The sequence below is a fragment of the Armigeres subalbatus genome, chromosome 1, assembly GCF_024139115.2.
Source record: "Armigeres subalbatus isolate Guangzhou_Male chromosome 1, GZ_Asu_2, whole genome shotgun sequence".
Classification (NCBI taxonomy): domain Eukaryota; kingdom Metazoa; phylum Arthropoda; class Insecta; order Diptera; family Culicidae; genus Armigeres; species Armigeres subalbatus.
The window spans coordinates 59,838,363-59,863,519 of record NC_085139.1 but is presented as its reverse complement, the minus strand read 5'-3'; the positions used below and the strand labels follow the sequence as shown (position 1 = coordinate 59,863,519).

Sequence of the window (25,157 nt, the reverse complement as noted above, 5' to 3'; positions counted from 1 at the left end):
GGCTCAGAAGCCTCCTTTCTAAAGGCTCAGAAGTCTCCTTTCAAGAGGCCCAGCAGCCTCCTTTCAAGAGGCTCGGAAGCCTCCTTTCAAGTGGCTCGGAAGCCTCCTTTCAAGAGGCTCGAAAGCCTCCTATCAAGAGGCTCGGAAGCCTCCTTTCAAGAGGCTCGGAAGCCTCTTTTTAAGAGGCTCGGAAGCCTCTTTTTAAGAGGCTCGGAAGCCTCCTTTCAAGAGGCTCGGAAGCCTCCTTTTAAGAGGCTTGGAAGCCTCCTTTCAAGAGGCTTGGAAGCCTCCTTTCAAGAGGCTCGGAAGCCTCCTTTCAAGAGGCTCGGAAGCCTCCTTTCAAGAGGCTCGGAAGCCTCCTTTCAAGAGGCTCGGAAGCCTCCTTTCAAGAGGCTCGGAAGCCTCCTTTCAAGAGGCCGGAAGCCTCCTTTCAAGAGGCTCGGCAGCCTCCTTTCAAGAGGCTCGGCAGCCTCCTTTCAAGAGGTTCGGAAGCCTCCTTTCAAGAGGCTCGGAAGCCTCCTTTCAAGAGGCTCGGAAGCCTCCTTTTAAGAGGCTCGGAAACCTCCTTTTAAGAGGCTCGGAAGCCTCCTTTCAAGAGGCGGCTCGGAAGCCTCCTTTCAAGAGGCGGCTCGGAAGCCTCCTTTCAAGAGGCGGCTCGGAAGCCTCCTTTCAAGAGGCGGCTCGGAAGCCTCCTTTCAAGAGGCGGCTCGGAAGCCTCCTTTCAAGAGGCGGCTCGGAAGCCTCCTTTCAAGAGGCGGCTCGGAAGCCTCCTTTCAAGAGGCGGCTCGGAAGCCTCCTTTCAAGAAGCGGCTGGGAAGACTCCTTTCAAGAGGCGGCTCGGAAGACTTCTTTCAAGAGGCGGCTCGGAAGTCTCCTTTCAAGAGGCGGCTCGGAAGCGTCCTTTCAAGAGCCTCGGAAGCCTCCTTTCAAGACACGCGGAAGCCTCCTTTCAAGACGCTCGGAAGCTTTTTTTCAAGAGGCTCGGAAGCCTCCTTCCAAGAGACTTGGAAACTTTCTCCCAAGAGACTTGGAAACCTCCTTCTATGAGGCTTGGAAGCCTCCTTTCAAGATACTTGAAAATTTCCTTCCAAGAGACTTGAAAACCTCCTTTCAAGATACTTGGAAACTTTCTCCCAATAGACTTGGAAACCTCCTTCCAAGAGGCTTGGAAGCCTCCTTTCAAGAGACTTGGAAGTCTCCTTCCAAGAGACTTGAAAACCTCCTTCCAAGAGACTTGGAAACCTTCTTCCAAGAGACTTGGAGGTTCGGGAGCTTCTTTCAAGAGGTTCGGCAGCCTCGCTCAGAAGCCTCTTTCTATACGGCTCAGACTCGGAAGCCTCCTTTCAAGAGGCTCGGAAACCTCCTTTCAAGAGGCTCGGAAGCCTCCTTTCAAGAGGCTCGGAAGTCTCCTTTCAAGAGGCGGCTCGGAAACCTCCTTTCAAGAGGCGGCTTGGAAGCCTCCTTTCAAGAGGCGGCTCAGAAGCCTCCTTTCAAGAGGCAGCTCGGAAGCCTCCTTTCAAGAGGCGGCTCGGAAGCCTCCTTTTAAAAGGCGGCTCGGAAGCCTCCTTTTAAAAGGCGGCTCGGAAGCCTCCTTTTAAGAGGCGGCTCGGAAGCCTCCTTTCAAGAGGCTCGGAAGCCTCCTTTCAAGAGGCTCGGAAGCCTCCTTTCAAGAGGCTCGGAAGCCTCCTTTCAAGAGGCTCGGAAGCTTTTTTTCAAGAGGCTCGGAAGCCTCCTTTCAAGAGACCTGGAAGCCTCCTTTCAAGAGACTTGGAAACCTCCTTCCAAGAGACTTGGAAACCTCCTTCCAAGAGACTTGGAAACCTCCTTCCAAGAGACTTGGAAACCTCCTTCCAAAAGACTTGGAAACCTCCTTCCAAGAGACTTGGAAGCCTCCTTCCAAGAGACTTGGAGGTTTGGGAGCATTCTTTCAAGAGGCGGCTCGGAAGCCTCCTTTCAAGAGGCGGCTCGGAAGCCTCCTTTCAAGAGGCGGCTCGGAAGCCTTCTTTGAAGCGGCGGCTCGGAAGCCTCCTTTCAAGAGGCGGCTCAGAAGCCTCCTTTCAAGAGGCGGCTCGGAAGCCTCCTTTAAAGAGGCTCGGAAGCCTCCTTTCAAGAGGCTCGGAAGCTTTTTTTCAAGAGACTCGGAAGCCTCCTTTCAAGAGACTTGGAAGCCTCCTTTCAAGAGACTTGGAAGCCTTCTTCCAAGAGACTTGGAAACCTCCTTCCAAAAGACTTGGAAACCTCCTTCCAAGAGACTTTGAAGCCTCCTTCCAAGAGACTTGGAGGTTCGGGAGCATTCTTTCAAGAGGCGGCTCGGAAGCCTCCTTTCAAGAGGCGGCTCGGAAGCCTCATTTCAAGAGGCGGCTCGGAAGCCTCCTTTGAAGCGGCGGCTCGGAAGCCTCCTTTCAAGAGGCGGCTCGGAAGCCTCCTTTCAAAAGGCTCGGAAGCCTCCTTTCAAGAAGCTCGGAAGCCTCCTTTCAAGAGGCTCGGAAGCTTTTTTTTTCAAGAGGCTCGGAAGCCTCCTTTCAAGAGACTTGGAAGCCTCCTTTCAAAAGACTTGGAAACCTCCTTCCAAGAGACTTGGAAACCTCCTTCCAAGAGACTTGGAAACCTCCTTCCAAGAGACTTGGAAACCTTCTTCCAAGAGACTTGGAAGCCTCCTTCCAAGAGGCTTGGAAGCCTCCTTTCAAGAGACTTGGAAGTCTCCTTTCAAAAGACTTGGAAACCTCCTTCCAAGAGACTTGGAAACCTCCTTCCAAGAGACTTGGAAACCTCCTTCCAAGAGACTTGGAAACCTTCTTCCAAGAGACTTGGAAGCCTCCTTCCAAGAGTCTTGGAAGCCTCCTTTCAAGAGACTTGGAAGTCTCCTTCCAAGAGACTTGGAAACCTCCTTCCAAGAGACTTTGAAGCTTCCTCTCAAGAGACTTGGAGGTTCGGGAGCATTCTTTCAAGAGGTTCGGCAACCTCGCTCAGAAGCCTTTTTCTATGCGGCTCAGACCTTCCAATCGACTCAAATGCATCTTTTCAAGATGCTTGGAAGCCTTTAAAAATCTTCACTCTTGTAATAAGCTTGATGTATGAACTTAATTTGAACTGCAATCTTTAACGGAATGATAAAATAACGCTGAATTTCGCGGAAGAACGGCGATAAAAATAGAGGGTACCTCAATGAATGTAAAAGTACGAAAGGGGTACCTCCCAAGAAAAAGGTTGAGAACCGCTGAATTATTCAATTGACCTTCCTCGTCAAAAATTGTATCTTATTTTATTGCCTCAGTAAATTCTTCCATTCGTTCAAGGTCTTGTTCTTGTTTCACGAGAAATAGTCGTTATGGACAGTATGAGCTGAAAGGAATAATAAGTAAAGAACTTTCAGCTATTTAAATGATCTTCCAGACCGTTCTGGACATTTGTAAGATTCCGTACTTACATATTTTGCAAATACTAAAAAAATATTGGAAGCATCTTCAATCTTTGCGGCAGCAGGGACTATGTCCAAGGGCTTGACGATCCCTCCCCAGGCCATCTGCGAGTTGTGGGGCTTGCCTAGAATGTGGTGGGGTTTGACAGTGGGCCCTGTTAAACCTCTATAAAAAGCTGCATGTATCCGCAAGTAGGCTCCACCAAAGCGACCGTGTGCCGCTCAAAGCGCACAAGCCCAAGTCCTGGTGTTAGGTGGGACGCTAAACAGCCCTGACAAGACGGCCCTCCGACGAGACAGGAGGTTTGCGCAGGCCCAATAAGCCGCCTAGAAAACCAATCATTACGAACAATATAAGAGATAATGCGACTCGATATAATCGGCAAAGACCTAGGCGACGAATACAGGATCACGATTGGAAGCTTGGAACATGGAATTGCAAGTCGCTAGGCTTCGCAGGTTGCGACAGGATGATCTACGATGAATTACATCCCCGCAACTTCGACGTCGTGGCGCTGCAGGAGATTTGCTGGACAGGACAGAAAGTGTGGAAAAGCGGGCATCGAGCGGCTACCTTCTACCAAAGCTGTGGCACCACCAATGAGCTGGGAACCGGCTTCATAGTGCTGGGTAAGATGCGCCAACGCGTGATTGGGTGGCAGCCAATCAACGCAAGGATGTGCAAGCTGAGGATTAAAGGCCGTTTCTTCAACTATAGCATCATCAACGTGCACTGCCCACACGAAGGGAGACCCGACGACGAGAAAGAAGCGTTCTACGCACAGCTGGAGCAGACATACGATGGATGCCCACTGCGGGACGTTAAAATCGTCATCGGTGACATGAACGCACAGTTAGGAAGGGAGGAAATGTATAGACCGGTCATCGGACCGGATAGTCTGCACACCGTATCGAATGACAACGGCCAACGATGCATAAACTTCGCAGCCTCCCGCGGAATGGTAGTCCGAAGCACCTTCTTTCCCCGCAAAAATATCCACAAGGCCACATGGAGATCACCTAACCAAGAAACGGAAAACCAAATCGACCACGTTCTAATCGACGGTAAATTCTTCTCCGACATCACGAACGTCCGCACTTACCGCAGTGCAAATATTGAATCCGACCACTACCTCGTTGCAGTATGCCTGCGCTCAAAACTCTCGACGGTGTACAACACGCGTCGAAGTCGGACGCCGCGGCTTAACATTGGGCGGCTACAAGACGGTAGACTAGCCCAAGAATACGCGCAGCAGCTGGAAGTGGCACTTCCAACGGAAGAGCAGCTAGGCGCAGCATCTCTTGAAGATGGCTGGAGAGATATTCGATCCGCCATTGGTAGCACCGCAACCGCTGCACTTGGCACGGTGCCCCGGATCAGAGAAACGACTGGTATGACGGCGAATGTGAGCAGTTAGTGGAAGAGAAGAATGCAGCATGGGCGAGATTGCTGCAACACCGCACGAGGGCGAACGAGGCACGATATAAACAGGCGCGGAACAGACAAAACTCGATTTTCCGGAGGAAAAAGCGCCAGCAGGAAGATCGAGACCGTGAAGAAACGGAGCAACTGTACCGCGCTAATAACACACGAAAGTTCTATGAGAAGTTAAACCGTTCACGTAAGGGCCACGTGCCACAGCCCGATATGTGTAAGGACATAAACGGGAACCTTCTTACGAACGAGCGTGAGGTGATCCAAAGGTGGCGGCAGCACTACGAAGAACACCTGAATGGCGATGTGGCAGACGAAGATGGCGGTATGGTGATGGACCTGGAAGAATGCGCGCAGGACATAATTCTACCGGCTCCGGATCTCCAGGAAATCCAGGAGGAGATTGGCCGGCTCAAGAACAACAAAGCCCCTGGGGTTGACCAACTACCAGGAGAGCTATTTAAACACGGTGGTGAGGCACTGGCTAGAGCGCTGCACTGGGTCATTACCAAGATTTGGGAGGAGGAAGTTTTGCCGCAGGAGTGGATGGAAGGTGTCGTGTCCCATCTACAAAAGGGCGATAAGCTGGATTGTAGCAACTACCGCGCAATCACATTGCTGAACGCCGCCTACAAGGTACTCTCCCAAATTTTATGCCGTCGACTAGCACCAACTGCAAGGGAGTTCGTGGGGCAGTACCAGGCGGGTTTTATGGGCGAACGCTCCACCACGGACCAGGTGTTTGCCATTCGCCAAGTACTGCAGAAATGCCGCGAATACAACGTGCCCACACATCATCTATTCATCGACTTCAAAGCCGCATATGATACAATCGATCGGGACCAGCTATGGCAGCTAATGCACGAACACGGTTTTCCGGATAAACTGACACGGTTGATCAAAGCGACGATGCATCGGGTGATGTGCGTAGTTCGAGTTTCAGGGGCATTCTCGAGTCCCTTCGAAACCCGCAGAGGGTTACGGCAAGGTGATGGTCTTTCGTGTGTGCTATTCAACATCGCTTTGGAAGGGGTAGTACGAAGAGCAGGGATTAACACGAGTGGTACAATTTTCAATAAGTCCGTCCAGCTATTTGGTTTCGCCGACGACATAGATATTATGGCACGTAACTTTGAGAAGATGGAGGAAGCCTACATCAGACTGAAGAGGGAAGCTAAGCGGATCGGACTAGTCATCAACACGTCGAAGACGAAGTACATGATAGGAAGAGGTTCAAGAGAAGACAATGTGAGCCACCCACCGCGAGTTTGCATCGGTGGTGACGAAATCGAGGTGGTAGAAGAATTTGTGTACTTGGGCTCACTGGTGACTGCCGAAAATGACACCAGCAGAGAAATTCGGAGACGCATAGTGGCTGGAAATCGTACGTACTTTGGACTCCGCAAGACGCTCCGATCGAATAGAGTTCGCCGCCGTACCAAACTGACAATCTACAAAACGCTAATTAGACCGGTAGTCCTCTACGGACACGAGACCTGGACGATGCTCGTGGAGGACCAACGCGCACTTGGAGTTTTCGAAAGGAAAGTGCTGCGTACCATCTATGGTGGGGTGCAGATGGCGGACGGTACGTGGAGGAGGCGAATGAACCACGAATTGCATCAGCTGTTGGGAGAACCATCCATCGTTCACACCGCGAAAATCGGACGACTGCGATGGGCCGGGCACGTAGCCAGAATGTCGGACAGTAACCCGGTGAAAATGGTTCTCGACAACGATCCGACGGGCACAAGAAGGCGAGGTGCGCAGCGGGCAAGGTGGATCGATCAGGTGGAAGATGACTTGCGGACCCTCCGTAGACTGCGTGGTTGGCGACGTGTAGCCATGGACCGAGCCGAATGGAGAAGACTCTTATATACCGCACAGGCCACTTCGGCCTTAGTCTGAATAAATAAATAAATAATCTTCAATCTATCTTTTAATTAATTCCAAATGTTGATTGAATATAGAACATTGCTTTTTTCCTTGGTAAGAGAGGGGTGCCCAAGAAAAATTTCGCCAAGGGCGCCGGGCATCCACGCTACGGCTCTGCATATTTATTGTAAATGAAGTTATTTTGAAAACAAGCAGATGAAAACTGTGTTTCAAATCAATCCAACGCAAGATCAATGTGCTTCGTTTAATAATCTTCTACAACGCGATTGATTCCGCACTAAATAATTTTGTGCTCTTCGATGCAGACATTAGTTTTATCACTTCGCGTTCTCCCACACGAGCTGGCGTGATCCGCATCAACACGATCGATTGGACACTGGTTAAAAAATTTTTGCTACGCTAGGTAGATTTTTTTCACTTCGCGTTCTCCCGAACTAGCTGTCGTTCTATGACCAGCAGCAACACGATCGATTCCGCATTCATATTGTGCAAATAGAGAAAAAATATCACAAAATTTAAATTTGAATCATGCAAACAATGAAGACGTTTTATAGAAGAAAACTACATACGAATTTGTCGACTAAGAATAGGGGTTATATAGTAAGCGTTAATAAAAAAATTGTATAATCTAAAGTATTAAAAACAACTTTACGATTTTGTTCAGCGGTGCAGCCAAAATTTTTGATAATATAAAGTATGGTTTAAGCTCAAATTGTGATTTTACGAAACGAAACGAAATCAAGAAATCAGGTCTCGCCATGCTCAAATTCCGCGAAATTCCGCGGAGTTTCGTTTCGAACCACATGAAACGAAATTTTTCGAAATACCGCATATGCTTACTATGACCAATGCGTTGACGCTCCCGATAAAATAAGCTCGGTACTTCGCGAAGAAAAAAGTTAAAACCACGTTTGTTTCAGTGGAAAAAAAAAACAGTATGTTGTGATTCTCACGTCCGGATGTAATGGAAGGATGGCAAACGCACGCTGTTGAGGCGACTACTCGAAGCTAGGGTTAAAATGAGTATATTTTACAAAAGTGAGATGAATTTAATTTATTGGATCTATTTTTATTTACAAAAGCAAGAATTTAAAAAAAAACAAAGGGAGCAGTTAACAAAAGCAAATAAAAAAAATTAAGCTGTGAGCCCCAATAGATTCTAATTCCTTTGAAGTAGAGATGGGCAAAACGGATCACTTTGGTGATCGGTTCAAATCTGCGTCATTCATTCTAATGATCCGGATCTTTCAACCGGATCGGATCCGTAGACTAAAACGCAAGAAAAATGCAGAATAGTGAAACGTTAGTCAATCAGGCTCATACTTTTTAACAGTTTTGACAATAACTTCACTCTTTCTTGTTCAAAAGCGCATGGAGTACAAACAATACACTTTTCGTTTAATCATTTCCTTACAAATGGTCAAATAATTTGCTGATTTGGTGAACCGGATTGTGGTACATCTCCGAGTTTTCGCCGTCCATTTTTTTTTTTTTTAATTCCGGTGCTATAACGTCGACCGATCGCTTCAAAACTAGCTTACTGAATGCCCAAATGTTGAAACTCACTCAATTTGCTCTCCTACATTTCTTCCTCATACACACACACTAACTCTATTCGCAATAATTACACTCACACTTGCTAAGCTCACACTCTAATAATCCTCACTCATCCATTTTTCACAGAACACAACTCAAGCTCTATTCAAAAGCATTAACACACATGCAAAGTATTCGTATAAACTGCCTACCTGTTTATTAAATTACTTTGCAGAACATGTAATAACTTTCACACCGAAGCTCTCCCGAGACTTCAACCATAGTCATAATTCCAATTCCATTCTGTTCCATTATTTTTCAATCAAACTCAACGACGCTCAATGCTATATCGAACATATCGAATCGCAGCAATCTGAACAGTGCGACAAATGTAATTTTTCAAGTTTTGTTTTATTACATTCCATTCCATCGTTGTTCGTCGTCTACGTTTTGGTCTGCATGTAAATAAACGGTAAGTCAAAATAATTAATTCGGTTTTATTTTATTGCTCCGCTTATCTTCTACACGGATCTTTTAAAAAATGATCCACGAATTATTCACTGAACACCCATCACTACTTTGAAGGGACTCGATTTGTTAGCTTGGAAATATTAAAGAATATAAGATAAATTAGTTAGTTCATGCTGAATAATTATTTTCAAGGTATTCATTCATTTTAGTTTTAAGATGCAGTTTCAATTTGAGTTTGAAGATGTTTCTATTAGAGGTGGACAAAACAGCTCATTGCAGTGTACGGATCCAGCTCATTGAAAAGAGTCAGCTCCTTAGATCAGCTCTTCAGTTGATATATTTTTCTATTTTTTTTTTTAATTTTAAACATTCATGTGATTCATGGTCTATCTTTTTGCCTCACTTTGAAGTTTTTAAAATGTTAAGCTGAAATGATTTCTGTTGCTTGGCTGGATGGTGCTGTCGCTTGGATTGATGGTGCTTGAGGTGCAAATAATAAACGATCAGCACGAGCGTGGCTCTGGACTGCAATGCTCATACAAGATTGCTTGTGTTGTGCAGAGATGCCAGATTAGAAGGCATGTATTTCGTGAAGACATTTCGAAACCTTTTCAAAATATTTAAAGACTTATCTACTTATAATCTAAACTATATAAATATTACAAAATTTATAATAGTATTTGTCTCGGGCTTAGAATATCAAACATAGAAATAGTAGTAGTAAAATTCTTCTTTATTTTAAACATTTTTTGTTCTACAATTATTTTTAAAATGTACAGTGATCGGCCGGCTTGGCCAACTTCAATTTTAATTATTGTTATTATTATTTTTATGTTTTTACTTAATTTTTAAAATATAATGTATCATGACGGCCTTCAGGAGGCGCTAGTGTGTTTTTTTTAAAATTTGATAACCTAACTACTATGTACACTAATATTTACAATAAAAATTTAATAACCTAGATTGGAACTAGCGTCCTAAACGCTTCAAGCAACGCCGAGTGCAAGCAACGGACACTGAACTTTTCTTTACACTTACCAAAGCATTCATGTAAGGTTTTTATTCCGGCCAGACGGTGGACCTCGGATGTTCTTGCCCTGGGAGGGGTGTTGAGGATCATCCTCAGGAATTTGTTTTGGATGGATGGATGATTTGCTTGTAGACAGCAAGCTTATTTTTCAGGGACAATGACGACCGGCGGCTGATCAAAGGGTACAGTAATTTCAACAAGACGTTACACTTTGTCACCGTTTTGTCAACCTGTTGCCTGAAAAGAAGCTTGCTGTCGAGGGTCAAGCCAAGGTAGTCGGCCTCATTGGCCCATTCCACAGTCGTGCCATTGAGGATGATTTTACAGTCCTCAGGCGGAACATGTTTAGGGGATTTGGAGTGGGGGAAAATGATGACCTGGGTCTTCGCCGCGTTGATACAGATCTTCCAGCTGATGAGGTACTCTGTCAGGGCATCCAGGCCTCGTTGGAGTTTTGCCACTAGCGCTCTGATCACTCTACCGTTGTAGACGATGGAGGTGTCATCTGCGAACAGAGACAGAATGCCGCCTTCTGGAGGACGCCTGCGACGATGTTGTGCGCATCAGTGGTGCGAATTCTCAATCTCAGTGACTGACATTTGTTGAATATTGATACCATTGCCTCTTCACTCTCACTTCCTAACAGTGAAAACTGAAAATGGTTAGCAGCAACAATCAAAGATAGAGTAAACCAAAGACCTCTCTTCTCATTGCACACGCAGCCCGCAGTGGCAGTCCATTCAGTGCACTCGCTGCTGCGTGAATGCGACGGCCCTATATAAATGCATGGGTGAATACTATCACTTGAAAGACAATGACAGGAAATTTGTGCCGAATGATCATCAGCTTCAGCCCGCTGTTGGCAAACCGAGTTAGCTAAGCTACTCCTGCTTTGTCTTTCTGACTGAAAGGCACCGTCATAGGCAAAGAGGAGCAAAGAAAAAAACAAAACAAAAGAATCACACTCAGCAGGCATTGTTGATAAATTGCACCACTGGTGCGCATTGGAACTCGCTCCGCTGATTGAGACCCGGAATGTCCTTGCCGACAGGTAATTGTTGATGATTTTCACCAGGTAGCTGGGAAGATTGTAGTGTTGTAGTTTGTACACCAGGCCATCATGCCATACATTGTCAAATGCCTTCTCGACATCGAGTAAGGCCATGGCGGATGTTTTTGAGACAAACTTGTTCCGACTGAGGACGTTGGTAACTCGAGTCAGTTGGTGTACAGTTGACCGACCGCGTCGGAAACCAAACTATTCCTCGAGCAAGATGTTGAGATTTTCGGCAGACTCAAGTAACCGATGATGAATAGCTTTTTCGAATAGCTTGGATAACCCTGAGAGAAGGCTGATGGGACGATAACTTCTGGGGGAGGAAGGATCCTTCCCAGGCTTCCGGATGGGGATGACTTTCGCTGACTTCCAGGACGATGGGAAGTAGCTGAGCCGGAGATACTGACTAAAGATCAACGAGAGGTGCTCAAAGAATTGAGCAATAATGTGTTTGAGCTCGAGATTCAGGATGCTATCGAAGCCTGGGGCCTTCATGTTCTTCGATAATTTGATATAGGCCGTCAATTCGCCAGCTGAGATCTCCAACTCCTCCGAGAAGTCGTTGGAAATCAAATGGATGCTGTTAGCATGCTCGTTGACAGCTGCTTCGTGTGGACTGACGATGTTCTGCCCAGGATTGTGTGAGCTGACGAAGTGAGCACCTATTTCAGCGACTTTCTCTGCAGGAGTTATCAAGCGATCCATAGAGCCATTATTGTCTAGTGGGATCAAAGGTGGAATGGGCCGAGGCTTGGATTTTAGTATTTTGGTCATTTTCCAGAACGGCTTGGCATAATCTGGGAGAGTGCGGATCTTATTTGAGAAATCGTTATTTTTGAGGTCCACCATTCTGGCCTGGATAATTTTAGTGATTTGATTGCAGCGTGCCTTAAGTTCAAGCAGTCCAGTACGCTGGAACTGCCTGCGAGTGACATTCCGCAATCGAATTAAATCTTTGGTGAGTGTATCGATGTTTAAGGAGTTGCTTACCTGCCGAGCCGTCGGTACGTGTTGCTCCCGGGCCGCCGTGATCGTCTCCTCGATAGCGCAAAGCTGGCGGTCGATACTTTCCGGCGTCTCCGGACGCACCTCGTAATCGAAGGTGTTATCGACGCACTGCTGGAACCGCTGCCAGTTCACTCGGTGGTAGTTTCTCCGTAACTGCTGGTGCCGATTTACCGAGGAGCCCAGTTTCGCCACCACCGGATAGTGATCCGAACTGAGCTCCTGGTAGACGACAGGTTGCGAGACGTGGTCACTCAGGTTTGTTATGTAGAGGTCGAGGGTTGCGTGGACACCGGACCGACTCAGCCGAGTGGGGGAATCCGGGTCAAGATCGTGTAGTGGCCTTCCTCCATGTCGTTGCTCCAGATGGTGCCGTTTCGATTGCCGCGACTGTTGCCCAGGCTTGATGTTTGGCATTGAGGTCGCCGGCAATAATAAACTGACCTTGCCTCCGCGTAAGCTTGACGATGTCCCTCTGAATGGCAGCCGATAATCCATCGTCGGCTTTGGCTTGCGATGGACAGTATGCCGCGATGAGCGCGATTGTGCCGACCGAAGTGGTGATTTCTACACCGATCGCCTCGATGACACTGAGCTGGAAGCTTGGAAGCAGACGACAGTTGATGTTGTAGCGATGAGCGATGGCCATACCACCTCCCCTGGTCGGCCGATCGAGTCGCACGATGCGGAAGTCCGGGATGTTGACGTTTACCTCCGGTTTTAAGTGCGTTTCGATGATGAACGCCACGTCTATTTCCTTCTTCTCAAGGAAATCCTTCAGCTCAATTATTTTGCTCTTCAGCGAGCAAGCATTCCAGTTGACCAGGCTCACCCTAGCAGCCATTTTCAATGATGAACATGCCAAGAGTGAAGACCTGGTCCAGTGGCGTGCTGCGCGAAGATCGGCATCAGTTGCTCCGGAGTGTACAGCGGAGCAGATTCTTCCGGTGAGATGGCTTCGTTCTCCGACTGCCGACGGAACCCAGGAGGAGGGAGCGGGGGCCATTCGCTGGTGGATTGTGCCGACGATGCTGGAGCTTGGACCGATACAACTGCCGTTGCCAGTCGCTTGTGCGGCTGTAGTGGTGGGAGTATTGGAATCACACGACGGGGAGCCGGGATGGCTGGAAAGTTCACCTCGTTGATTACAGGAACACGGTTCTTCTTCGGAATGGTCCTGGTGGAAGCCTTCTTCCGGATTTCCAGGAACTCGGCTCGCTTTGAGCAGCCCTTTGTGGTGGCCCGATGTTTGTCGCCACAGTTGGCGCACTTGGGATCGGTCACCTCCATTTTGTCGCACTCGTCAGTCGGATGGGGTTCTCCACACTTGTTGCAGCGCGGCTTCATGCGGCAGTTCCTGGTGCCGTGCCCGAAATTGAAGCACTTGGTGCACTGCGTGACGTCGCGGTGCACTGGCCGATATCGCTCCCAGTCAACGACGGTGTAATTTATAACGCCGACCAGCTTCAGGTCCTTCCAGGTAGTGGAGCGTGCTCAAGATGGATCAGGTAAAGCTGGTCGCGATATCTCCTCGCCTTGTCGTGATGAGCGATCTTGTGCACGGCTACTGGCTTCAGTCCGCAACTTTCAAGCTCTGCACCTGCGGCAGCTGCGATTGCTGCTTCTTCCTCTTTTTCGGCGGATTGCCGGCGTCATCAAGTGGCAACGGAGAGAACACGTTGCTCTGCAAAAGCTGCTTGGAGGGCTTACCCGCGCCTCCAAGAGCAGTGCGCTTAGGCACTTTTCCAGCGACCGAATCGGCCACCGAGTCTCCCATGACGGGTCCGGGAGAAAATAACGCCAACGCGACAAGCGAAAACGTAAACAGCGATCAAACGAGAAAAAACACTTGGAAAAAAATGCGCGAGCAAAAAACACGTCCGTGCGTGCTGCTGTCTCCAACATAAAAATACATTCACACTAGTCGGTTGATAACTGCAACGCATTTTAGACCTCATACCCATTTAACTTTGTGCTGTACGCTGGTTAAAAAATTCCCGATGGCAGCATTCGTCTGAATTTTCCTTGGCGGTGCACCTGGTGCGGTGGCGGCTTTTTTAACGTGTCTTTAAAAAGGTATTTCGGCCACTACATCGGAACAATGACCGATCTAATTTGCGGCAAACATAGAATGAATTCTTCTATGACTAGATTTAATCTATTCAACCGTTGAGCTAGAACCAGATTTTTTTTTCTGAATTCCTTCTGAATTCTGGTATTTTTTCTGAAATCGCTCCTGAATTTCCTCCACGAAATTGTCAAATCCTCCGAGAATTCCTTTAGAATTTCCTCAAGAAACTCCTCCGTAAGATCGTCCAAGAATTCCAGCGAAAGTACATCCAAGAATTCCTTCGGTAGATCGTCCAGAACACCTCCGGTAGTTCCTTCACGAATTTAACCAACTCAGGAAACTCCTTCAGGAATCCCTCCGGAAGTTTCCCCATAAATTCCTTTGGAAGTTTCTCCAAGAATGTTCCCAAAAGATTCTCCAAGAAGGCCTCCGTAGATATACTATGGAATTTCTCTGGTATTTCCTCCAGGATTTCTTTCAAAAATTTCTGTAGCAATATCTCAAGAAGCTTCTCAAAGAATTCATCCAGAACTACTTCCAAGAATTCCTTCGGAAGTTTCTTTAGAAATTTCTTCAGGAAATTCATCAGGAAAATCCTTCAGGAACTTCTCCATAAAATCCCTCCGGAATTCATCCTGAAGTTCCTACAGGAATTGACCTCTCCCGTCAACATTTTTATTCGCTCAATCGATTCTTTGGCTTATTTAAAAGCGTTTAACTTCACGCAGAAATTTTTTTTTTACCAATTATCTAATACATGCAATTATCATTAGACTAGATGTTCCGTGTTTTCTTCACACTCTCACCCTTATCTATTATGATACATTTTATATTATTATTAACACATTTCATTTGCCTCTGGCAGTTAGGATTTTTCCCCTTGTTTGAGTTGAACCATGTAGGAATTAAAATGTTTTAAACTTAAACTACAACGAGATACGATTTTTGTTTAAAGCTAGAAATTATTTTATTGGACATTTGTGGCAACCAAAAATAAACAGAGGTTTTGGATCCCTTATGAACGGTAGTGAAGAATTTTTTGTAAAATAATTGAAACGCGGCTTTGAAATCTAAAACGAAAGTTTGTTTGGAGCCCTGAAGATGTTTAGTTCAGAAGGAATTGGTCAGTTTTGAAGAATCTTATTCTTTTTCTTCCGCGGACCTCGCTTCAAGATGCAACCAAAATAAACTGAGGTTTTGGATCCCTTATGATCGGTAGTGAAGACATTTTTGGAAAATAATTGGAATGCGGCTTTGAAATCCAGAACGAAAGTTTGTTTGAAGCCCTGGAGATGTTCAGTCCAGAAAAGAATAATCAGTTTTGAAGAATCTCATTTTTTATCTTCCGCGGACCTCGCTTCGAGATGCAACCAAAAATAAAGGTTTTCGATCCGCGTACCGCCCGCCATCTGCACCCCACCATAGATAGTACGCAGCAATTTCCTTTAGAAAACTCAAAGTAAGAGTGAGTTCAAAGTAAGATTTTTTTTGGAAATAAAATTTAATTCATAGTTAAGTTAGCAATGCGAAATTTGCGGAAATAACCGATGAGCCTTGGTTCTCAATGCGAAAACCCACAAACATAGTTCGCAAAATAAGCTTTTTTTCTTAGGTATTAGAATAACTTATTTATGTATAGCAAATCTCCTAATCTCCTGATTTTTTTCTCCTTTTCTTCCAAACAGCAAAAGTATCCAACTCGTCATCATCGAAGAGGGCAGCTACGAGAAAGATGTCCTATTCTACGTCAACCTTGGGGAGCCCCAACAAATTGGAGGTATGTTTGGCGTTGCCGCTTCATTTTTTTTTTCAAAACAAGTCCAGATTTTTGTTATTTTTTTTTTTATTAGATAATCGATGTTGTACTTTCGCGCGATGTTCGTATCAGTTGAAGAAATTAATATTTGGATATTGTAACAGATGTACACTAATACCATAAAGACCTATATTTGCGTAGAACTACTCGTAGATGTTATGTAGCGTATAGAAATGCATTTTTGTTTTGAATATTTTTATGATCATACGGAGTTGTTAAACGTCATTTTCGTAAATAATTACTCCTACTTTGCGTAGATAATGACTGTATTGAATGATTATTTGATTTTGTTTAGTAAGTTTTCTTTATGTTTCATTACTTAAAAAAAATCAAACTACTTTAAGCAATCCAATTGGACGCGCCGAAAAGCACAGTTTTTTTTTTTAATATTTATACTCATCTCAAAGTTTTCTCCACAATATTGCATTGTTATCAATAAATGATCTAAACTAATGTTCCAATCAAACAGAATAGACCAATATCAAGAATTTTACCAAATCGATCCAGTACCAACACCAGTCCGATATATGGAATAATTTTCCCAATATCAAACAAACATCTAAACTTAACAGTTTACGAAACATCTTACATCTGCCGACATTTTTCAAACGGCCCGTTACTGTTCGAAACAGAACGGTACAATATTATAAACCGTAACAAATCAGTGTCACCAGATTATTTTTTCCTAATTTTCATGAAATTTGTTCAGAATTTCTGTGGAAGATGTTCTGAATTCTGTCAATTTGGGAACCGTTTTTTTTACAGACAGTAATTTTCGAGTGGAAATAGGGTTTTTGATTGTAATTCGCTAACAAACCGACGAAGGCATATGTTTTCCCATTGATCTACATTAAGTTGAATCTCCTGTGTGATTTGCTTCAAAAAAAAAATTTACCTTCCTAGTGTATTTGGTTTTCGGAGTTTTTACAAAATCGCGATTGGGAAAAAAATAATAATTTTTTTGTTTTTCTTTGATATGGGTATGGCATTAAAGCAATTTATTTTGATTTTGAAAAATCTTTTACTTCAAATTTTTGTTTATAAAACCACGCTCGCGAGGCAGTGGCAAGCATAAGTATTGCAACCAATTTTGTTGCGGCAGTGGAAATATATTGCTCCCGTGTGAAGGCCTTCATACGGGAACTTGGCAGAAGGAAGGTCGTGTGATATGTGCCATCACAAATATTGCCCTCCGCTCGCTTTCAAATCGACTTCTATAAAAACATTCTTCATGCCTGCCGTATCCTAACGGAACTATCAATTCTATACTTTCGCCTCTAATTCTATCATGAACATGTGCGTCTAAGTTTGGAAGATGATATTAGCATTTCCATATCATTGATAGTACCATTGTTCCACTTTGTTTTCATATCTATCCCACTGTGCGCTGTCGACGACGATTCCTGAACAGGCACACACCTCTAAATGTGAAAAGTGTCAAGGGACTACAGTCGGGATTCGCTGGTTGGGATTTTAATACTTGTGGGCCTCCGCTGGATGGGTTCTGGCCCAACTAAAAAGCAACCATACGTCAAAATTCAATGTAAACCCGGAAAACGGGATTGGGCATCACTGGACATCATTTGTGATGTTCAAGTCGAAACACACGTGTTCAAATGGCTGTCAGTTGGCCCAACTAGTAAACCGAATTCGTTAGTTGGGTCGAGGTCGTGGCCCAACCAGCGAGTCGCGACTGTACTGATATTTGACAAGCGAAAAATAAGAAATGAGAAGTGATAAATGAGATATCACGTCTCATTTTTGATTTCTCACTTTTTACTTCTCACGCTTCTCACTTCTTATTTTCTGTGTTAAGTTAAAATTATAGGTAACAAGCAAGAAGTATGAAGTGAGATGTGAGACGGTTTACTTCTTATTTCCTATTTATAACATCTCACTATCCACTCTATCCACTATCTCACAAATAGAAGCGAGATTAAAAAACGTGAAGTAATATGTAACAACCGTAACACGGTAGATCACTTTGACGTAGTGTGTTGCGGTGTAAGATCTAACAAACAGAGCCCTAGCTTAATCCATTTTCTAGCTAGGGCGATGAGTTGTGGTAATTAAGGATTCATCGTATTTAGTCCCCGCTACCAACATCAGTCTCAGAAATAAAACATAATTAATGTTACCTTGCAGACAGTTGAAAGACTCGAATTCCTCTTGTTTGAGGCTAAACTGTATGCAGCGGAAACAACTTTTCAAGCAATTAGTTAAAAAACCTCGGTACCCGTCCCTAGGCTGAACTGACTGCTGGAAAAATCGAGTTAGGGTTTAAATACGTACTAACTCTTCTTGAACTGGCGAACAATGGTAGTGAGAGGAACACACGGAAGTTCTTATTACTGAACAAATTCTCGGGCTTGAAATGGGCGTGTAGACAATGCTAAATCCAGGGTTTGTAGCTTTACTGGTGATATTCTAGAAGCAAGACAAGGATGTGGCTAGGGCTCCGATGCATGGCCAAAAACAGTATTACTGTTCTGTTTTCTCAAGACAGGATTGATTTCCTATTGATTAGGGGCGCGCCTTCAATGGGATTGCTCTCTGTGAAGGGTCTAAATAGCGGGACCTTGTCATGGTGCTCTTGAGAAAACAAAACAACAACTGTATCGAAACCGATACTGCATTGCTTATCAATAGTTATGGAGTAATTGGACATGCACTTAAACACTAAGGATACGGGTAACGCTACAATAGATCTAATAACTGGTCGCAGTGGCACACCCGAACAGGAAAAAAAAAAAAAAAAAAAAAAAAAAACAGATGAGAAATGAGAAGTGGAAAGTGAGATGTCTCACATCTTGCTTTTTTGTTCTCGCTTGTTGCTTCCACAGTAAGAAGTGAAAATGAGAAGCAAAATGTGAAAACTAAAAAAAAAAGTTTGAGATGTAAGGAGTGAGAAGTAAGACATCTTAATTATCACTTCTGAAATTTCGGACAAGGGTCGTTTGCCCGAAAGCCATTTGGCGGAATGCCACTGGGCCGAACAAACCTTTAGGCCGAAACCTAGCAAGCCGAAAAGGTCATTTGTCCGAAAGGGTTATTAGGCCAAAAGGGTCATTTGGCCGAAAGGGTCATTTAGCCGAATAAGTCAATTGAAATGTGAAAAATAAGGAAAGAGAAGAGACACGTCTCACTTCGCACTCTTCATTTTTCTCTTCTCACTGTAAAAAGTGAGAAGTGCGAATTGAGTAGTGACACGTCTCACTGCTCACTTCGCGCTTCTCACTTTTGACAGCGAGAAGTGAAAAATGACGAGTGAGAAGTGAGACGTCTCACCTGTCCTACCTCATTACATACTACTCACTGTGAAAAGTGAGTAGTGCGAAGTGGGTAGTGAGACGTTTCACTTCTCACATCGCACTTCTCACTTTTTACAGCAAGAAGTGAGAAATGAGGAGTGAGAAGTGAGACGTCTCACATCTCACTTCTAACTCCTCATTTCTCACTGTGAAAAGTGAATAATTTGAAGTGGTTAGTGAAACATCTCACTACTCATTTCGCGCTTCTCACTTTTTACAGTGAGAAGAGAAAAATGAAGAGTGCGAAGTGAGACGTGTCTTTCGGCCTAATGACCTTTTTGGTCTAATAACCCTTTCGGACTAAGAGAAGTTATAAATGAGGAGTGAGAAGTGAGACGACTCGCTGTAAAAAGTGAGTAGTGAGACATCTCACTACTCACTTAGCGCTCCTTATTGTTTTCCAGTGAGAAGTGAGAAATGAGGAATGAGAATTGAGACGTCTCTCTTCATACTCCTGATTTCTTTTTTTTTAAATGACCTGTTCGGCCAAGACCTCTCACTGCTCACTTTGCGCTCCTCATTTTTTTACAGTGAGAAGTGAGAGATGAAGAATGAGAATTGAGACGTCTTTCTTCTTACTCATAAATTCTCTCTTTTTATATAATCTATTCGGCCAAATGTCATATTCTGTCAAATGACTCTTCCGGCCTAATGACCATTTCGGTCAAACGACCCTTGCGGCCAAATCACCCTTTCGACCAAATGAGCCTTTCGGTCTCATGAGCCTTTCGGCAAAATGCTACATTCGTCCAAATGACCCTTTCGGCCAAATGACCTTTTCATCCAAATGACCCTTTCGGCCTAATTACCCTTTCGGCCAAACGACCCTCTCGGCGAAATGACCCTTTCGGCCAAATGACCCTTTCGGTCTAATGACCCTTTTGGCCAAATGAACCTTTCGGCCAAATGACTTTCGGCCTAATAGTCTGTTCGGCATAGTGCCATTCAGCCAAATGGCTTTCGGCCGAATGGGTGTCGGCCAAACGACCCTTCCCCATCAGTTGAACATTCAATGAACAAGGAACATTAAACTAAAATCGTCTTGTCAATTCGTGGAGAATTGGGTTCCCAAATGTGTGGTACTCGGCAGATAAAATTCGTACAGTCATCTATGTATTCCATCACGAATCAAATAAACAGCATCAGCTTCTTGTATCGATCTTCCTGCAGAGCTATTTCATTGTTGCGAAATGGAAAACTAAACCACTAAACATCGTAAATATGGAATACCAATGTTAGGTCCATTGTTATTTACCTGACGTTTAGACGGGCTGGACCCTGCAAAAAAAAATTGTGGATAGGACCCATTTCCCCCAGATTGATGCCTGCCCTTATTGCCAGTGCTCTGCTTCTTTGCGCGCGAGAAAAATGCCAACACATTTTGTCAACAGTCAATAGTGCTTGGATCGGATGTGTTAACTTTTCATCTGTCAGTGACAAGTCACACGCGATGCCCCTCACACAAATGGTACTCTGTTTGTTGATCAATCGTTTCGAATTTCCTGTCCTAATAATAATCGGTGGGATGGTGATACATGTTTTTCTTCTCTTGATTGCATCCCATCGAGGAAAAGAATGTAAACAAAGCTTCAACCTCTCCTGCGGCCATCCGTGCACTAAATAAATCTTTATTATTTGTGAGAGACGATACTTTGAGATGATTCTGGAAAATGTCTATTTGAATCAAGTATGATACAAAAACAAGGTCTTAGTGAAAATTGTTTTGCTTTAATCTGCTACAAATCAAAATTAGCTTTGAATTTTGATCGTTTTGACGTAGAAAAGTAGATAGACAGTATCTAATTATAAGATTCCTTATCATATGATTTAGAGGCCATATCCGAAAAGTAAGAATGACAAGTTAGTGCCGTAAGAAATCTGGTGATGAATTAATCAGTCTCGTTGTGTTCAACAGTATTCCTCGAATTTGAAAAAAAAAAATAGTTTATCATTATTAGAAACTTGGTGTTTTTTTTTTATTTTATCTAATAATGATCATTTTGTTCACGTATAACGATACTATAATTTGGTAATATCGACAACAATTTACTTTTCTTTATTTATTATATTATCTTTTCTTCATTTTTTATATGTTTATCAAATTTGTAATTTTACTTTTATTTCTTTTTCTTCTCTTTTTCATATGTAATCTGCTACTAATATTCTACTGCCTTTACGTCTACTATTCTAACTATTTTGCATCCGCTTCACAACACTACAAATGTCTATATGAAAAATCACTTTTGTGATTCACTCATCCCTCCCGTCTAACGAATATCCTTGCCAAAACTCGTACACATTGCGCGATTTTGCTTCCATGTCCTGAATTAAACATCTTTTAACGAAACCCTACCAAACCACCTGCCGGTGCCTGTTGCCTGTTGCTGAAATCAAAATCACCGAATCGGCCGAACAACGTGAAACACGCGTCAAAACGGGGTCACCGGGGCCAATTATCTCCGAAACAAAAACAACTGATTGGCACACTTCCTGGGATGGAACATTTCAAAATTGCAACTGTCAACCGTACGGGGCGGGGCGGCGCGCCATCTATTCAACGCATCGAGCCGCCGTTCGATGCAACCATCATAACTACAAAACAACTTTCCCACATCCTTCCCCATCGCTCTGAACCAAATATAACCTCTATGTGAAATCTGCTGGATGAACTTTTTTGTAAGTAAACAAACATTTGCCATGGAGTTATTTTTTGGTTTCATTGAGTTTGGCTTTTCCATTAGAGCGCGCTTGTGTCCGCTGCTATTGCAGAGTTTCCATTTGCTGCTGCTGCTGTTGCTGCTAAACTGCTTTGTCCGTTTGATTTGCGCGCTTGGGTTTCATGTCAGCTGCTTGTGGCGCCTACGCTCGACTTCATCTCAATCACGTCTCGAAAAAATGTACATGATGGAAAATTGCCCATTGAACTTGGACTACGAACATAGAACAAGTGAACATGATACGATGCAATTCAGGGGAGGGAAAAAACAATCCGATCACCACTTGTCCCATTCCTAATTCATCGTTCAACTTGTTTACAGCTTTAATGCGATTCTCGCAAAATTTGGAGTCACCAGCGTACGTATTTCGATTTGTCGACAGTTATTTGTGCAAAAAAGCTAGAAACATGTTAATGCAGTGTCAAAAATCTTTAATCAGTTAGACAGCGATCTTAAATAGAAATAGATAGAATTGATAGAACTAAAGACTATAATTACCACAGCTCAGTTTGTATCCCATTGATTAATGGTTGTATAAGTAAAATTTTGCGGTCAGTGTCTCTTCAAGATTGCTATTTTCCAATAACAAAAGTTTCCACAACATAGTTTGAAACTTCCAGCCTTGATCTGATTTTAAAACAGAAGTCTCACTTCACTATTATATAAGCATACCAATAACACTTCCCAAGAAGTTTTCCATCTCAAGATAATCCAATCCGAGCAACTTTGTTGAATCCCCACCGCTAATTGGACAGGGTGGAAAGATAAGATGAAAGTTCGCACCCCCTTGCCATTGCATTGGAGTCCGGTTCTGTAGAATCAAATGCTTTTCACTTTCACACTCTGTCACCCCCCGTTCCCCCTAGTTTTCCTAAGTGCATTCCATTTTTCCAGACGAGCTCGAAACTGGCAACAGCCGGTTGAGACGGTCGTTGCAATAGAGGAGAAGAATCGCTCGCAGCCAATGTATGCGATAAATTGAACCGATTCGAAACGATGATGGTGCTCGAGTATTCGTATATGTATCACATGCAACGATTTGATTGCTTCTTGGAAGCAATTCATTTTTATAACACTTTTATTGTAGCAATTATCGTTGGAACAATGTTCATGGCGTACTTTTCGGTACTTGCGGCCAGGGTTGAAGTATGTCAAAGTCAATGCATTGAAAAACCTGGATCTCGGTATATTCTCCGGTCAATCTCATCGCCACCGTCGTGAGTGCGACTGATACTTGATACTTGATGGGCTACGGCTCTTCGATGAACCTACGCCGAATGGAGTATCCCTCTCCACTGGACTCGATCCTGGGCCAATCGCTTCCAGTCGCCCTGAACATTGAGCGCCCTCAGGTCCTCTTCAACTGTAAAAAGCCATCGTGTACGCGGCCTTCCACGAAGCCTGCGGCCTCTTCCGGGTTCTCTACTAACTATTATCTTCGCTTGACGTTCTTCCGACATACGAACAACATGACCAGCCCACCGTAGTCTGCCGTGTTGTATAAGCTTAATAATATCCAGCCCTTTATACACCTGGTACAATTCGTGATTCATGCGACGCCGCCAGATACCGTTCTCCTGTTTACCGCCGAGTATTGTCCGCAGCACCTTACGCTCAAACACTCCGAAAGCCCTCCGATCAGCCTCCTTTAACGACCATGTCTCATGGCCGCATAAAGCCACCGGAAGAATCAGAGTAGTATACAGCGCGAGTTTTGTTTTTTGTTTGCAGACTACGGGACTTAAGCTGGTTACGAAGCCCGTAATAAACCCTATTTGCAGCTGCAATACGCCTTTTCACCTCGCGGGTAACATCATTATCGCACGTCACTAATGTTCCAAGATACACAAATTATTCTACCACTTCAAATTTTTCACCATCCAGCACCATTTCGCTATCACCACCACTAATGAACCCACGTTGATTGCCAGCGACCATGTACTTTTTGTTGGTATTGATCGTGAGTCCAATCCTCGCTGTCTCCCTCTTAAAAGGCACAAAAGCCTCTTCCACGGCACGGCGATCAATTCCGATAATATCGATATCGTCCGCAAATCCCAGGAGCATATGCGATTTTTTGATAATGGTACCGCTTCTTTGCACACCAGCTCTCCTAATCGCTCCCTCGAGCGCTATATTGAACAGTAGATTCGAGAGTGTATCACCCTGCTTTAATCCATCCAAGGTAAGAAATGACGTCGATATTTCATCCGCAATCCTTACACTTGATTTCGATCCGTCCAACGTTATACGAATCAGCCATATCAGTTTCGCCGGAGAACCATGTTCAAGCATAATTTGCCATAATTCATTCCGTTTCACGGAATCGTACGCCGAAAACCTGCTTGGTGTTCACCGACGAAGGACTCTTCAAGCGGTCTCAATCTGTTGAACAGAATACGGGACATAATTTTGTACGCCGAATTAAGGAGGGTTATTCCTCGATAATTGGCGCACTCCAGTCTGTGCCCTTTCTCAAATAGAGGGCAAATGAGGCCATCCAACCAGCTAGCAGGCATTTCCTCGTCTTCCCATATTTTCGACATCCCTCCGAGAATTCCTCCGAAAGTTCCTTCAACAATTCTTCCGAAAGTTTCTCCGGAATTTCCTCCAGAAATACCTCCGGAAGTCCCTCCAGAAATTCCTCCGGAAGGTCCTCAAGAAATTCCTCAAGAATTCTTTTCAATTTTTCAGAAATTCCTCCGAAATTTTCCCCGGAATTTCCTCCAGAATTCCTCCGGAAGTTTCTTCAGAAATTTCCCAGAAAGTTCCTTCAGAAATTCCTTCAAAAGTTCATCTAGAAATTCTTCCAAAATTCCTACCACAAATAGATCCCGAAGTCCCTCCAGGAATTCCTCCGGGAAATCCTCAAGGAATTCCTCCGAAAGTTCCTGCAGGAATTCCTCCTGAAGTTCCTCCAGGAATTCCTCCGGAAGTTCCTACAGGAATTTCTCCGCAGGCATTTCGGGAGGGACTTCCGAAGGAATTTCTGTAGGGATTTCTAGAGGTATTCCTGAAGGAATTTCTAGAGGAACCTTTGGAAGAATTCCTGGAGAAACCTCCGGAGGAATTATTGAAGGAACTTTCGGAGAAATTCCTAGAGAAACCACCGGAGGAATTCCTGGAGGAACAGCCGAAGGAACTCCTGGAGGAACTTCCTGAAGAATTCCTGGAGGAACTTTTTGAGGAATTCCTGGAGGAACTACCGGACGAATTCCTGGAAGAACTATCGGACGATTTCCTGGAGGAACTTCCGGACGAGTTTCTAGAGGAACTTCTGAAGAAATTTCTGAAGGATTTTTTGGAGGAATTCCTGAAGAAATTTTCAAAGGAATTTCTGAAGGAATGTTCCAAGGATTTCTTAAAGGAACTTCCGAAGGATTTTTTAAGGAAC

The 25,157-nt window shown here is 44.3% G+C and overlaps 1 protein-coding gene across 1 annotated transcript in view; it reads left to right on the top strand.

Annotated features, from left to right (window-relative positions):
* The window catches only part of LOC134206195 (sodium/calcium exchanger 3-like), a 593,875-nt gene that overhangs the window by 282,743 nt on the left and 285,975 nt on the right, over positions 1-25,157 (top strand). The window contains 1 exon segment of the mRNA XM_062681884.1: positions 15,605-15,696. Within this exon segment, the coding sequence (XP_062537868.1) occupies positions 15,605-15,696 (92 nt within the window).